Source organism: Melospiza melodia, chromosome 1 (genome assembly GCF_035770615.1).
Source record: "Melospiza melodia melodia isolate bMelMel2 chromosome 1, bMelMel2.pri, whole genome shotgun sequence".
In the NCBI taxonomy this organism is placed as follows: Eukaryota; Metazoa; Chordata; class Aves; order Passeriformes; family Passerellidae; genus Melospiza; species Melospiza melodia.
Window position 1 is genome coordinate 84,010,016 of NC_086194.1, and position 16,359 is coordinate 84,026,374.

At 38.7% G+C, this 16,359-nt stretch overlaps 1 protein-coding gene across 1 annotated transcript; it reads right to left on the minus strand.

Moving 5' to 3' along the window:
- Positions 1-788: 788 nt before the first annotated feature.
- Positions 789-15,963, minus strand: MCUR1 (mitochondrial calcium uniporter regulator 1). The gene is made up of 9 exons (XM_063160113.1): positions 15,578-15,963; positions 14,467-14,577; positions 12,919-13,022; positions 10,710-10,811; positions 9,976-10,017; positions 8,330-8,401; positions 4,855-4,908; positions 3,573-3,687; positions 789-2,247 (listed from the first exon to the last, which is right to left on the minus strand). Exons 1-9 carry the CDS (start codon positions 15,813-15,815, stop codon positions 2,192-2,194), a joined length of 894 nt encoding a protein of 297 aa, XP_063016183.1. The 5' UTR covers positions 15,816-15,963; the 3' UTR covers positions 789-2,191.
- Between the last annotated feature and the right edge of the window lie 396 nt (positions 15,964-16,359).

Consider the following 16,359-nt stretch of genomic DNA (forward strand, 5'->3'; position numbering starts at 1 on the left):
TCTAAATTTTTGGAAAGCCAATAAATACATGTGGTATAGATGATGACACAGTGGTAAGCAGAGTAAATGAGAGAAGATTTTGTGTGTATGCACATAGACTGGGAATAAAAAGCTTTTACACACCCTTGAAGACTTTATGGACTAGGAGACAATAATTATGTTCTATTTATAGTGTATTTTCCCTGAATGACACATTGACTTCATTCCTTGCTTAAACACCAAGAAGCGCTGGTTTGCTGACAGTTTGGTAATTCCAAGATGCTGGTGCTCTATAATCTTTCACTTCCTCCTTCCACCTGCCCTAAATAGAAATTTATTTGCACAGTATCTGTTTTTAGCAGGATAGACCCTATGTTTAAAATTAGTCTTAAATACTTATTTTAGCAACTATTTGTCAGATGCACAAGCCTGCAGGCCAACATGTACTGATTCCATGGACATATATAGAACCATCTGCCTTGGGAAGATAAGACCAACAGCAAAGTCATTCTAAAAACTGAATTATTGTTTCTCTAATTTGAGAAGGTGTCAAATCCTGTAACTTAATATAAAAAAATAAATTTTTAAACAAAAAAGTGATGTTCTCAAGTATAAATTCAATAATTTAGAGGGGCTGTTAAGTTAGTCTACAATAATAATTTTCCTTATGTTATTTCTCTTCAGCATCTTGGAGGAGCTGTTGACTTTGCAAATTCTTGTCTTAAAAGACTTCATATGAGCAGTGACTTACTTTCAACCAAAGAGACAATTTTCAAATAAAGTTGGTTTTATAATGAAAACACATCATATTCTATGAAATATTCAAAATTCTTTATTTCAGGCCAGTACAGTATTGTTACAGGCATCCATCTCTTCCTCCGAACTTGCACGTGATCAAAGTTGGCACTTTCAACCACAAAAATGTTAAATGGTTATTACAATACAGGCACAAAGTAGCCAAAAAGCTTTACTTTCATTAAGCAAAGCCATTATTGTGCTCTAACAGCATTTATCACCAGTGCAAAAACTAAGCTCCCCTCCTCCCCTAAGCAGAAAGGGAAATTTCCCTTAAGTGAAGGAACACAGATGGCAGCTCTGCTACTAAAACAATTATCTCCTCAGTGGAAGAATGACAGATACCTGGATACACTGGACATCTTCACTGCTTTCAGTGGCACTTCCTGATTCACGTGGGTTTAACATCTTTACAGGTGCCCACTGCTGCTTCAATTATTGTCATCACTATAAGAGTTCCAAATTTGAAGAATCAACATGATTTTTAAAGAAATGAAACAGTAAACCCCCCAGAAGACTGTTGGTACTGCAGTTCTCTTGCCTAAGAGCCTGTTTCATAACCACCATTTAAAATCTCTTTCGTTTGTAGAAGCATCAATTCCTTTTCATCAAGAAGGCAGCACCTGAGACACTTTGTATCACCTAAGGACAAATTAACACAACCAGTGTAGGTTACTGCATTTTCAACTTCCAGTTACAGTGGTAAGGTAAGCAATTAGCATATGGAATGAGTATCAGATACTTACATCTACCAAAGGCAAGTTAGTCACAAAAATCTCTAGAAATACCTTACAAACAAAACCAGCAGAAAACACTGCAATCTTTACACAGGACTCGTTCATGAACACAACTGATTGGGCAGCCATCTGGAAAAAAAGCTGATAGCTATGTTACAAAAATAGCCAAACAAATATTTGATCATAGTAACTGTAAGAACAAGTGTTAGAGGGAGGGAAGTGAGCATGATTCAGTTATACAAGAGTGCCTCCAAGCCACAGAACACGTAGCTTCAGTTTTACACTAATAATAAATACTTCAGTCCAACACATGCAACTGAGTCTGGCCAATCTGCCTAAGCAGGCAATGGAACGTAATTCCATTGATTTTCTCTGCAGCATGCAGGCCCACTCCATTGTCAGGAATGCCAGTCTTTGCCCACACGAAGGCAGCAGCAGGTGCCCTGCAGCTCAGAACGGAGGGAACCAGCAGGAGCGCTTCTGTCAGAGGTGAGGTTCAATGTTGGCATGGTATGTGCACAGCTTGTTTTTAGGCACATCTTTGGTTACATTCTGAACACAGTCTGCTTTATAAAATAATAAATAAAACAGTCAAGATTTGGTTAAAAATTCAGGTAAAGATAAAAAACTTCCTTTTTTCAGAATCTCAGGCAAAGAAGTCCCTTTAAATTCGTGTTTTGTTATATCCATAAACGATAAAATCCCAGTGCTACAGTAAGGCATGTAAATACTGAACCTGAAAGAAAATAAAGATGGAAGGAAAATGGCATTAATATTGATATTAAATAACATTAAATCAATACCTCTCAAAACATCTCTTCAGAAAGCAATGTACATATCTTACTACAATACTAAAAGTTCAGTGACTTCCCTACCAAAAGTTCACTTCTGCCCATGTGAGAGATTAAATTTTTCCTTTACAACAAACCATTTCAAGGTAGGAAGAGTATAAAAAACGACAAATAAAAAGGAGAGGAAATTAAAAAAAGAATGCTGGAAAAGTATCAAAAGGCTGAAAGAAACCCTTACTTGCTCACCATTCCAAAAAGATCAATATAACAAGTTACAGATGTAAAACAAGGTAATGAATAATGGGATTAATAAAACACAGTAAAGTATTTAGCAAACAAATGAATGAAAGCCATTTTAAACAAGGCTTATTACGTTTTTAAAATTTCTACTGCAATGAAATAGAAATTTTATTTCAGGACATAAACACAAAATATTTTTGCCTTTGTTTGCAATGGGAGTCCTTCAAACACATTACAAATTATTTTAAATTATTTTTGTCTTCCATGTAGAGTTCAACTTGTTTTTGAGTAGGAATGGTAGGGAAAAGAATTTCCTCTCATTTTAATAAAGCACCTTTTATGTTCCATTTTATTGGTTCTCTCTAAATTATATGTCTGAAATACTAGTACTATTAGGCTTACGTACTTTTGACAAAGCCCACTATGAAAAAATAATCAGGAAATCTAAATCAGAATAATTTTCTACTGCAAACCTCATTTAATAGTACTGCACACTCAGTAGTAAAATGTCAAAATGTTCAAGTTACCTAGGGCAATAATGTCAGCACACATATATAGTATTTTCTCCAAGTACTTGTGTAAATATGGCAATTTAAAGAATATGTGGCCTTGAATAGTCAGAAAAACTGAAATATTCCTTTTTGCACAGAGATCTCCATCAGATGGATGAAGAAATCCTAGAAATGCATACAGCAGACTGCTTACATAAATTAAGTCAGGCACAGAACTTTGTCATCCTTGTTAACAGGCAGTCTTTCAGATTTCTCATACATATTATTATTAACAGTATAAAGAAGGACAAAAACCTGAAAAAATTCCATGCAAAATAAAGTTGTGAATCACAGGAAACTTCTTCTGGTTAAAGTACAGAAATAAGGCTGCTAATCTTGCCTAAGAGTATTTCAAGTTTGGTTTGATTTTTTTTTTTTTTAATAAGGGCCTTTATAAATACAGACAATTGAGAGTTTGCCAAACATTTAACAATGTTTGGCAGTGTCAAACCATCAGAGACAACTGCCAGACTCCTTACCTGCTAAGTATTTAATATTATCAAGCTTGTGCGTTTCGAGCATTGTTTTCAGATCTGCAACTTCTGTATCAATTTTTCTGTCTGTTTGGGTCAGAGCTCGGTCTTGTTGTGCGTGCTAGAAAGCAAAGCAACAAAATGATGCAATTTGAACACTTCCCAGCTTATTTAGAAATAGAACCCATCTCTTCAAGGTGTATTTTTGCTTCCTCTTTAAATGCACATTAATTTGCATTCTTACAGAAGTTACAAAACATTCTGAGTTGGAAGGGATTCACAAGGATCCTAAGTCCAACTCTGCAGGGAATGGCCTGTACAGGGATGGAGTTCACAACCTTGGCACTATTAGCATCATGCTCTAACCAGCTGAGCTAACACAGACCTTATTCAAAGACAATAAGTTCCTTCTTAGCTGATTGTATCCAAGGAACTGAATAATTTGGTGAACTCAGGAAATTTATGTGATTACATGTTCCTTAAAAAGTAATCTAGAAACTGGCAGAACTGGATGCCTTCTTATCTCAATCTAACAGCATAAACATTAACTTCAATCTGTCATTCAGCCCACTGACTTAAGTCACTGCTCAATTTTAAGAGCTATTGAGAAGCCTAAGAGCCTCTCGTGACAAAGTCATACTGGAGCAGAGAGATTTATGGATCATTAGAAAAACAGAATTGGTCTTGTGTCACAAAAACACGTCTTTGTCTCGCAATGAGTTTTACCACAAAATCAGCTACAAATTCAGAATTTGATTATGACAGAAGACAGGATTTCCACTAAATATGGGATAGAATTATTACTCAGAAGAGACTGAAAAATCCAACTTGTAAACTAAGAACAACAGCTGCTGAGCTGCTGATAGTTTCAAATCAGCACTAGTGAAACTTTGTGAATCAGTTAAGGATTTACTGCTAGATGACTTCCGAGGGATAATTCAGGAAACAAAGAGAAGTAGTGGTGCTTGGTAAAAAACTCCTCTAAAACAAAGGCAAATCAGTCTAGCAATGAGTTTCTCCCTAAAGACAGGGGAAAGAATTAATTTCACATTGTGAGTGGAATTTCATCTACAAAAAATACTACATGCATGAGGTTTCAAAACAAAGCGACTACTGAACAGCTCATATATACATGCAGAGGGTCTAATGATATATATGAAGGTCTTTTTGTTCTCTAGACACTTAAGCTAAAGTGCCTAAGGACATCACCAAATCCAAAAACGATACAAGGTCTATAACACAAGTACAAAAAGACTTGCCGTGTGATAATCAGCTACTAAGTTCTTACCAATTCCACTATTTCTGTCCTCATTTCAAGTAGTTTTCTTTCATTAAGGGAATACTAGAAGGAGAAAAAAAAAGTTAAACACGATACTGTCCTTAAACATTTTTTCCTTTTTTTCCCCACTTAAAAGCATGTTTCTTTGTTTCCAGATTACACAGAACACATAATCTGGACAAGATTATTGTCTGACAGCACTTGAGAGACAGCATTAGGGTATCTGCTGTCCTTTTGAAAGCACACTTCAAAAATGTGAAGTGCAACAAGTTCTTCAGACACTCATATTCCACAAAATCTGTATATATTAGTAAGCAGCTGGAAGAGAGGCTGGCAGATTTGCATTTCTGAAAAGCAAGGACCTATGACTCTAAACAGTGACTCTGGCATACAAGCACAATTGAGACTGAACCATCTGCTGCCTTCAGGAAGGGGAGAACTCTTAAATCACACCAAACTCAGCTATCAACGAAATGTTTAGCCAGCACCATATGCACTCACAATTTGAATTGTTCTGACCTGTCATTCCATGATATATTTGTTAAAAACAGAAAATTTGTATTGCATGTGAAGCTTTTTGTTTGTGGATCACCAGAAGCTGTGGCTTATTTTAAAGTTATGGCTATTTGGGTTCAAGGAGAAGTTAAATCCAAAATAAGGAATCATATCTTTAAAGCAAGTTAGCTTTCTGACTCATGAACTTGATTTACCTTGACATCTATAATGGTTCCTGCCCCACTACTGGAGCAATTAAATTATTCACAGAAAACTGATAAAGCACCAGTTTCCAGTGAAGAGTACTAAGGTCATCAGGCACCCATCTCAGAATCCCAAGTTAAACAGCAATAACCTTATCTATTGACATTCCCACGTGGAAAGTCACCTTTATTTTCCTTCACTCTAGAAGGTCATCTAATTTTAACATTAAAATCAGGTTAATCTACATAAATGCTTCAGTACTGAAAAAACATTTCTTAAAGATCCTGAGCTCTGTTTGGACTTTTGACTTTTCTCAAGTTGAAGTTAAAAGAGAGCAGGCGGCTACAAATGTAGAAAATTATATAAAGATAAATAACAGCATGTCTACAATTAATGGAGTCACTAGATTCTGCAAAATGAAGACAGAGATAAAAAAAGAAATTCAGACATTTTTTATAAATCCCCATTTTTGAAAATGTCAAAATGACAGAATATTTATAAAATAATCTAAAAAAAATGTTTTGGTAGAAATGCAAGAATTGGACCTCACATTGAGGAACTGATCACTCTCAAAAGAACTATGAGAATTAGAATAATTTTATGGACTGAAATAGTTAATCTGTTTAAATAGATGCAGCTAGCCAAATTTTTTGAATTATTTATATTCTACAAGCTTTCTGGATGTTTCTTTAAGTTTTGTTTTGTGTTTAGAACTCTCTAGGTCAGACTCAAGGATTTTACTCTTAGTTTAAGACACTGAAATTGGCCTCTTAGTGCAAGCCATCATCACCTCTGTAACAACATAAACATAGTGGATAAAAAAAAAAAAGAAGAAAGGACAAGACTAAACCTCCCACTCTGAAATTCAACAGGGAGATTTCCCCTTAAGTCCATTTTTTTCACAGTGCAGGAAAAAATCAATTTTGTCAGATACATGTTGAGGCTTTTAACACCAAGCTTAGAGACACTGTGATGCATGAACACATGAATATATACAAGTTTTTGTACTGTACTTCAAGTTTTTAAATCATATCTGGAGACAAATTACAACATAAAGAGATGTGCACTAAGCAGTGTAGGATTCTCTGAGAAATAAAGTAGAAGGGACTATAAAATAATAAACTATAGAAAATAAAAGAGAAAGTATTTAAAATTTGAAATATTAAGGACTGCCAATATCAATGTAGGCAAACTAAGAAATTCTCTTTAAGCACTTACTCCACACCAAACTGCAGGATAAGAACATTTTACTTATCGCTTCAAGTTAAAACAATTAACACTTCAGACATTTCTCTTCTGAAAAGTAACTTAGTAAGAATGCACGGTAACCTTCAAATATCCTTAGCTTTTTTTTCTCAGAAAGCTGGATATTCATTACTTAGTCACATTACAATTGAAGTAAATATAACAATGATGCTGTGCCTACTATAGAAAATACTGGATTACATCTTTCCCCCAACCCAGCACATGTGCCACAACCTGTTCCCCATTCAGCTGCCTTTTTCCTCTTCTGTTCACGCATTGCAATTAAATGGTGAGGGAGGAAAAAAAAAGAAAAGAGCAGTTTCCATAGAAACTATGAAATTATAGTTGCACAACAGACTACAAAGTCGGTCAATTTTTTTAAGAGAAAGTTGACATGCAGTTTGCCTTTCCTGGGAGGCAAAATAAAGTTGTGTTCTACACAAAAGTCCAGATTCCACAATCCTACCTACATTAATATACAAGAAAACACTGCTGCCTAATTTATCACTACTGCAGTGGTGTCATATAAGTTTTGTAAGCCCAAATTGTTGCAAAGCTTATCGTATACACAATGACTACATTTCATGTGATGTTTTTTAAAAGCATTAGCATGAAGTATTAACCTTGAAACAAGAAGTCTACCTGCTCAAACTGTACTTTATTCAAGCATCTATCATGGGCTAACAGACTGTTAGTCATTATATTGAGTCACCAACACAGCTGTTACCTAAACTAATCACTCACTATTTCTAGGGGCACACACAGAAGATAAATGATATCTACTTGAACAGTTCTTATTGCTTACATTGAAGATAAGTATTATAACTTACATAAACTTGTCTTTTTAACACACCTAGGAATAAGGACTGAGAAAGAAATAATAATTATTTAGAAAAAGTTATTTAAGAATCCTTCAATTTAGAAGATGCCATTTCATTGAGATCCTAAATCTATGAGAACAGAACTCTAGAATGCTGTGCATAATGCAAGAACTCATTAATCTTCTAATTTTACATCTACATTACCCTAATTTAAGATTACATCAATTCAGATTTACCAGGTATTTCAAAGCTCAAAAGCAATATGAACCAGGACAACTTACAATTAAAAAAATAAAATTTACAACTAGTTCCACAATAGGTATTTTTTGACAAACTAGATAACTAGATACAGGGAAATGAAACATCTCCAATGATGATTCAACAAAATGTGTAAGCAATAGTAAGCATGTAAATAGATAAAGAAATATAAAACACAAAACTCCTAGGCAGCTAGTCAGCATATTAAATTAAATACCTAATATATTTAATTGTAATGTGTTAATCCTGATATTAAAACAAGATCAAAACAGGTAAGACATATAGACCCAAACATGGCACCTTGCATATACCAGCATAAGGACGAGTAACTTGGATTAATGCCGTCGTGAAGCTGAGTGATACTACAGGTCAGTAGGAAAATGCTCTTTGGGTGAGATGCTCTTACCCAAATTTGGAGATTACTCAGGGGTGGGATGTTTCTAGAAGTAAACAAAACTTACCAGTTCTTTTACTCTGCTCTTCTCCAGGTTTAGGTTTAACTTGTTATCTGCATGAACTTTGTTAATTTCATCCTAATGGGAAAAATTGATAAAGCAGCAAGCAAGATTTTCTGTATTATCATAAGCAGAAAGAATTGGACAAGTACATTTTATCTTTATTTTTATATCTCATGAATAGATCTCCAATTAAGGTACATAATTTTCATAAGTATTAAGTATTTACCATACTTATTTATAAGTATTTATACTGAGAGTACGTCCTCTACAAATGCAGAGAATGTTTCATATATCCTGTAACTCTCTCTGATATCCAGAAACCCATGTCTGGCTACACCTATAAGTTGGATTTCTTCCATGAAGCAATCCTGATGCTCAAAATAATGTTCAAAGCAGTTTCTCACCATCCAGTGCAAAAGAAAATCTGCTTCTAAAGACTACAGCTGGGATTTTCAGAAAAAGCTATAGACATTGGAAAAGTCAGGAAACATTTACTGCATTTTTAAACATCTAACTTTTTTAAACTATTAAGTTGTACACTTGCATTTGACTTTATCAATAGCTGTGAGTCCTGCTTTTCCTGGTGACAGCTGCCATTTTAATGCAACCTCCTGGTAGGAATTCCAGCCCAGCTGACAGTTTGTCATGTGGCAAACTGCTGATCAGATGAATATGTGCAAGAAACAAAAGATTGCTGATGTTCTGGGAGATTCTACTGCTAGAACCAAGTAAGCATTTCTCAAGTAGGCCAATGCCAACTCATTAGGTTAGCATTAACAATAATTAGACTCAATTTCTGTGTTGGAATTTTGAACTTTAATAGATTTAGCTGTCATTTCAACAGAACATTACAGTTTAATAAATCAAAAAATAAAAATTTTCCTTGAAGTTTTACATTGTGTCTTTTTGTATGAGCAAGCCCTTGTGAGAACTGAATTTACAGTTGAAAGTAAAATATAAAGACATCTAGCTTTTAAGAAAAGATGACCAAGATCCTTGATGCTCTAGTAGTGGATTACACTAACTCATTTACATGCAACTAAAACCATAAAATAAATTACAATTCAAAAATTAGATGCCAAATGTATTTTAAAACAGAGTAAGCTTTCTACACAGCCTATTTTCTTGCACTGATCATTTGCTCCCAAACAAATGGGACCAAACAGAATGGTCCTAAACTTGTGGCATTAAAAAGCCATTAAAATTCTGGACAGGTAACAGGAAAGTCTTTGAAGAAAAAAAGAAACAAAAAGCCCACCAAACCAAACAATCAAATCCCCACAATTAGTAAGTGATTTTAAATGTATGCTGCATTTTAATGTACAGGCAAGCCCTAAATGCAGAACTTCACTCAGCCTTAACCACGACATGGCAGCTACTTTCTGAATCTGAATTAAGGACATAAAAATATCTTCTGTTATATTTTGGTTTGCCTCTTGTACTAGTCAGCTTCCTGTCCCCATAAATGAGGTATGCATGAAAGTGCCATTGCTGCAGACCACAGTGTACTGTCAAGAGCAACTTCAGTATCACATGTGTCATAACAATTAAACACAGCTTAAAAAATGAAATTCTGAAAGTGACACTTTTTATTTTTCCAGCTAATTAGACAGGCGTTAATTTTTAATTATATTGGTATGGTATCTTACCGTGACTTGCTTCTTTATCTGTTGGAGCTCAAGTTTTATTTTCTGTGAGAGTATGAAAAAAAATTTAGCCTTTATTACTGTATATAAAACCACACTATCTAGAAATCTACAGAATTTGCATCATCAGCAACAGTGACTATAATCCATAATATGAAAGGCAGGCAAACCAAGCGCAGATGAATACTCATGCATGTTTACTCACTCCTGTGCCCTTCCAGACAACAGCACGAGGCAGAAACCAGCAGTGTCCCACTGGCAGCACCTAACCCAGCCCAGGAGGCTGCTGGCTGCTTTTGCCATAAGGGCTCATCACTGGCTCATGGTGCACCTTGTGTCCACCAGGTCTTCCCTGCCAAGCTGCTTTCCATTTGGTCACTCTCAGTCTGTTCTGCTGCCTGAGGGTATTCCCCAGGGGCACGACTGAGCACTTCCATTTGTTCTACTTGATGTGATTCCTGTCATCCCACTTTCCCAGCTTGTTGATGTCCCCTTGAATGGCAGCACAACTGCCTGGTATATCAGCAGCTTTGGATCATCTGCAGAGCTGTTGAAAGTGCCCTCTGCTCTGTTCCATCAACAAGGTCATTAATGAAGGTGCCAAACCATCCCACCCCCAGCTATCTCCTTTGGTACAAGATGCTTTTCTACATCATTATTTAAAAAAAAGAAAAAAAAAAAAAAAAAAAAAGAAAAGCAAGTTCTAGAATAGAACTTTCCAAGACGGTAATTTTTACCTCATTTTCTGCACGAAGTGCTGAAAATTCACTTTTTTCCAAAATAATCATGTCCTTTTTCACACCAGCAATATGCGACATAACTTGCTGAAGTGCAATTTCCTTTAAAAGAAGGAAGAAGAACCTCAGAACATATCACAACTATAATACTTTTCCTCATCTGTGCCTACAAATATGAAAGACTATTTTGGTGCTCTGAAATTTTTAATTCAGCAATTTCAGGTTGATTATCCAAGTTTCAGAAAGCAAGATAGAGTGACAGTGACAAAATAAGCAAGTTAGGCTCAAACGTTGGTAATGTCTGACAAAATTGGCAGTGCTAACACAGATCAGAACAATTCAATTATTAGCCCAGGAAACATTTGCTTCCAAGTCATCAAATTCTTAAGCTAGCAAAGGCATTAGGCAGAACTGTCTCTGAGCCAAATGAGGAAATCTGGCCTTCAGACCAAAATTCCTCAGCACAACCATACTCTTCTGTAATTACCTCCTTTTTTGCCTCTCCCTGCAAGGAAGTCTCTGCCTCACTGCTCAGAATCACTCACTGATGCTTTGAATTGCTCTTCTCAGTCCATTACACTGAACTGACAGAAGACAAACAAGAATTCTCTGCAGCTTTCAAGGATGGAAAAGTCTGTAGACATTGTTCTAGATCCTACACTACCCACACATGCATGTAAGAACTGCCTTCTCTACTAAAGATCTTCCTCTAATAAGTAGTCCCTTGCTTTTGGTTCTGGACTGCAAGACCCCTGCAAATCTGACTCAGCGCTCTAACTTCAGTTTTGTCACAAAATGCAATTCTACCTTGCAGCATTTTATTTCTAAGTAGCATCTAAAGCTGCCTCTCCAGGCTACCTGACCACAAGACTGAAAAAAATGGTCAGTATTCTGGACATATTACAAAAAGTCTACAGACAGAGTACTGCATGGACACCTCTTTTCTTACTCCTCAGTGTCTCCAGATTGTTCTTGTTCTCTCTTCTCCTCAGTGGACTCAGCAAACAGAGACCAGAATCTTCCATATTCTTTCTCTTCTTCATGCCTATACATACACACACATGTAAATCTGTTTTTCCCTAAGGTTTTATCTAACCAAGGTAATACTTTTGATAATAGCTCATCCACAACATTTCAAATCTTCCAATTTTTTGTTCTCTTTCTGCAGAAGACCTTGTGCAATCAAAGGCTATAGGGAAGTAAAAATTTACCATGTGGCCCTGTGTGGATGGCACACACGTCCAGAGCTGCCATACAAATCTACACATTGCATCTTAATGGCACAAAGTCACTTGAGGTCAAATCTAAGTCTGAGAAAACATCTACCATCAGTAGCACTATTAAATCCAACACAAAACAAGTTTCATTCAAAAAAGCTAGGCACAGAAGGAGGCTGAGACTGCTTGTTGCAAAATACAACTAACAATGGGAGAAAAGGATCCTTTTCCATGGCATTCCCTGAGTTACTGTGGAACAAATTCAGCACAAGAGGAGGATTGCAGGTTTGCCCACAATCTAAAAGGTAGGAAGACTGGCTTGAAACCTCCCTAGGTGGAAAGTACCACAAAATCCACTTTTGCAGTATCCCACTTTTTAATGAGACACCCTTCTGCCAAGACTGTTACACTACAGAGAGATCAGCTGCTGTTTTCTCACATCTCAAGACAGCAGCCTGGTTACTATGAAACAAGTTGCAGCCTGTGCTCAGAAGGTGACCTGGGGCTGTGACCCCAGGCTCACAGAGCAGCCCCAGGAGGTTGTATTCTAATACAACACAAATGTCACTGAGAGATAGAGAGAGACAAACAAGTACTATATAAGAGGATGGTAAATAACTGAGGAGATCTATGCTTCCTTGTTACAAAAGAAATGTAGAAATCCAAATCCATGCACTGAATGCCTCTTATGACTGTCTAAGCATTCTCAGTAACTGTGTCTCCTGTTACTGTAGGGTTGAAAGTAAAAAACTACTTGTGGTTTGCACACCAACCCACAGTACTAAAATATCCAGGTCCATCACAACACTTTGGTAACTATCTGATAAACTCAAGACAAAATGAACCAGTCACTAGATACAGAGGAATGTTTGCTCTTCACCTTCAAACTTTTAAAATGCAGTGTAAAACAGTAATAAATAGCAACAAATATTTCATTAGTAGGCATACAAGGCTTTAATTTACTTTAACCCCACCAGTGCCTTGGATCTAACCTGCTGTACTTTGGTGACCATGTCCTTGTAAATCATATCCAGGTTGGTGTTCATGATTTTCACCAATGCAGATACAATGACCTCCGACTGCTGAGTAGTGAACCCTAAGCGAAACAAAGAGTGACATTCAGAGAGGGATCCAAGTCTGGACAGTTCACAGAAATGCCACTTGCTCATGATCAGCACCAAATTACAACAAATGTCAGTTATGAAAGCTAATAAAACACAGAACTCTTGATCCAGCAGTAACAATAGAACACAGTCAGCACCTGCAAGTTGCCCCACCCCAAAACCAAGTCTGTGACACAGGATGACTGCTTCCAAGTACAGCACCATTATACTATCAGCAGGATAAAGAGGGAGTTCTCCAGAGTTATTGTGGAATGTCATCTCTCACATGTGGTTATTTCCATGAGCAAGCAAGAATTCTGACTCTGAAAAGCAGCTACTTCATTATACTATAAAATTCAGTGCCACTGAAGATGTACAAAACTCAACAACTAAAACCACAGCTAATTTTCCTGATTTTAGGTCTACCAGCTTCTGAGTGCCTATTAGAAACTTTTCGAACTGAATATACTGGAACCTATACTAAAACACTGTCCCTAAAAATACCTTCATATTTTCCACCCTCAAAATGTAGGAGTAAAAATGTCACGAACAAGAGTTAATCATTATGAAAAGAAACACTTGCAAAAGCGTGATTATTTAAAACTCACCAGCAGTTCAGCATCAGCAAGCACAGCTGAGAGCAAGTCACTTTCAGCAGCAGAGCTGATATAAAAGTTTACTGCCACTAAAAGGCTCCCTCTCCCCTTATCCCCCCTCCTGACACTCTGACCTGTGCTCACTCAACTGATCCAGCAGCTCATTAAACTAGTGTTTCAGAATACCAAACAAGAAAAAGAGCTGGAGAATTTCCTGAGAAGTTCCTGGCCCATGGAAAAAGAAGAAACCACCTGGCAGGGGAAGGGGACTAGGATCTCTCCATTTTAGGAATGAAGAACTGTTACAAGTCACTTCAGCTGTACTGAGCTTCACCTTAGGGTACCTCTCCCACCTCTGCACTGAATTAAAAATAATCTGTTCCCTTATCTATATTTTAGCATAATACTATTTTTATAGTATTCTATGCTCTATCCTAAAAGCTGCACTGTACAAAGTGGTCCACATTCCATCCAATTGTAACACACTGGTGCATATTCAAGGTGTAATATCCTAAATATGAAGGAATCCAATTAAAACATTTTAAACCACTGCCTTGAAGGCTCTGGGGTTCTTTGCTTTCAGTTTTTAAATTTTTTTTTCTTAGCTTTTTTAACTACCAATAGGGCAAAAATTATTCCAAACACAGTTATATAAGCTCACTGTTTCCTTTTTGAAGCAGAAGAAAACCCTATACGTATACCTAGTATATAGGTAAGCCCCCAGAAATTCCATAAAAATCAAGGTGTAACACTGCATGTCAAGGAAAAGTAACAAACTTTGTAAACTAAAACACCACTCATAAATGCCATTAAAAATAGCTACTTCTTTCAAACAAATTACCTTTTTCTTCCAAGAGGCATACCAACGCATGAGTGTCAAAATAAAGCCTCCTATTTCCCAGTAAGGAAATATTCTCTTTGCTTTGCAAAGATGACACAGAGATGCTTACATCTGTGAAAAAAAAAAAAAAGTTATTTCTTAAGAACGAATATTTTTATCAATGATTGCTTTCCAGGAGTTTCCTTACTACCCAAAATGTTTTTCACTTATGACAAAATAATTTGCGTTCAGATTACCACAGCCTGATCAATAAGTGCTATGTGAAGAGCTGGAAAACAGGACACTATGCTACTCTTCCCCTTAAAAGAGCTCTCCAGGAATACAATGATCTGGAAAAAATCCCTCCAGTTGAATCCGTTCCTTTACTGGAATCACCTCAGCAGGTGGGACCTGTGAGCACTTCAAAGCTGGAGGGCTAAATCCACACACTCTGTCCCTTCTTTGTTAAAGAAGTGAGCTTTCATCACTTGTCATTTAGGAAAAAAGTAATCACTCCCAATTTGCCATTTACTGTTTTTGCAGAAAATACTTTCCGCACTGAAAGCCAATCTAACACAGCGCGTTGTTTCCACTGGGGTGTGTAGTGTATGAACAACCCTGACAGAATGAACGTGAGGTGGGGCAGGAGCTGATCTGCCAAGAGGCAGAATATAAAATCAATTAGGTTGGAAAAGACCTTTGCGATCATCGAGTCCAACCTTTGACCAACACCAACCACGCTGTGAACCAGACCGTGGCACTGAGCGCCGCGTCCTTAAACACCCCTAAGGGACGGTGACTCCGCCACCTCCCCGGGCGGCCACGTCCATAGTCCAGCCGCCTTTTCTGTGAAGAAATTCTTCCTAATGTCCAACCTAAACCTCTCCTGGCACAGCTTGAGGCTATGTTCTCTGATCCTGTCGCTGGCTGTCTCGGCGAAGAGGCCGCCCTGCACTTTGCTACATCCCCGTTTCGAGCAGTTCTAGAGAGCGATCAGGTCCCCCCGAGCCTCCTTTTCTCCAGGCTAAACACCGCCAGCTCCCTCAGCTGCTCGGCACGGACCTGCTCTGCAGACCCTTCCCCAGCCCCGGTGCCCGAACTCCCTGTGCTCTCAGGACGCCCACGGGCTCACCCCGCTCCCCGCGCTGCCGCCGGCCCCCGCCGCCGCTGCCGCCGCCCCTTCCCCACACGGCGCCGCCGCCGGGGCCCGGCTGCGCTACGGGCGGGCACCGCCAGTCGCCGAGACAGCGGCGCGCGGGGGACGCGGGCGCGCGGCCGTCACGTGAGGCGCCGTCCGAGCCCCGCGGCCGCAGGAGCAGCAGCAGCAGCGCGCGCCCCCCGCCGCTCGCGGCCGCCCGGGCCCCGGCCATGGCCGCGCCACACGGTCCCGACGGCGGAAAAGGGGACGGGGAGGAGGGAAACCGCTGCTGCCGCTGCTGCCGTCGCCACTACTGGGATGCCATCGCCGAGCACAAGCCGCCCCGGCGGCTCACTTCCGCCACGGGCGCCGTCCCGCTTCCGCCTCCGGGACGCGGCCAAACACGGCAGGTGACGCCGACAGAGACGGCGATTGATTCTACGGCTCACGGAGCGGGCGCGCCGAGAAGAGCGGCGCGGGCGGGCGGGGTTCCGGCGGGGCGGTGCTTGCGAGGGCGGTGCGGGCTCGATGCGGTGGAGACGGACACTCCCCCGGTCATAGAACCGTGAAATCGTGGGATCGGCAAGGCTGGAAGAGACCTTTGAGATCATCTAGTCTGAAGGGAATGAGGGGCTTGCCCTTACAAACAAGCTATGGATCTGCTGGTAAATAAAGCTAGATACTGAGAGATAAAAGAAACAATGGGAAGGATTCCACTTATTGATAAATGGAGTGAGAGATTTGTCTTTACAAACAAACTGTAGGTCTGCTGATGA

What these genes read in the sequence shown, in the direction of transcription:
- MCUR1 (XM_063160113.1), bottom strand. Translation starts at nt 15,815, where the DNA reads ATGGCCGGGGCCCGGGCGGCCGCGAGCGGCGGGGGGCGCGCGCTGCTG. An exon ending in AGATAAAGAAGCAAGTCACG is followed by an intron (nt 8,402 to 9,975) that starts GTAAGATACCAT and finishes TTTTCCCATTAG; the next exon opens with GATGAAATTAACAAAGTTCA. An exon ending in GGACAGAAATAGTGGAATTG is followed by an intron (nt 3,688 to 4,854) that starts GTAAGAACTTAG and finishes TTTGCTTTCTAG; the next exon opens with CACGCACAACAAGACCGAGC.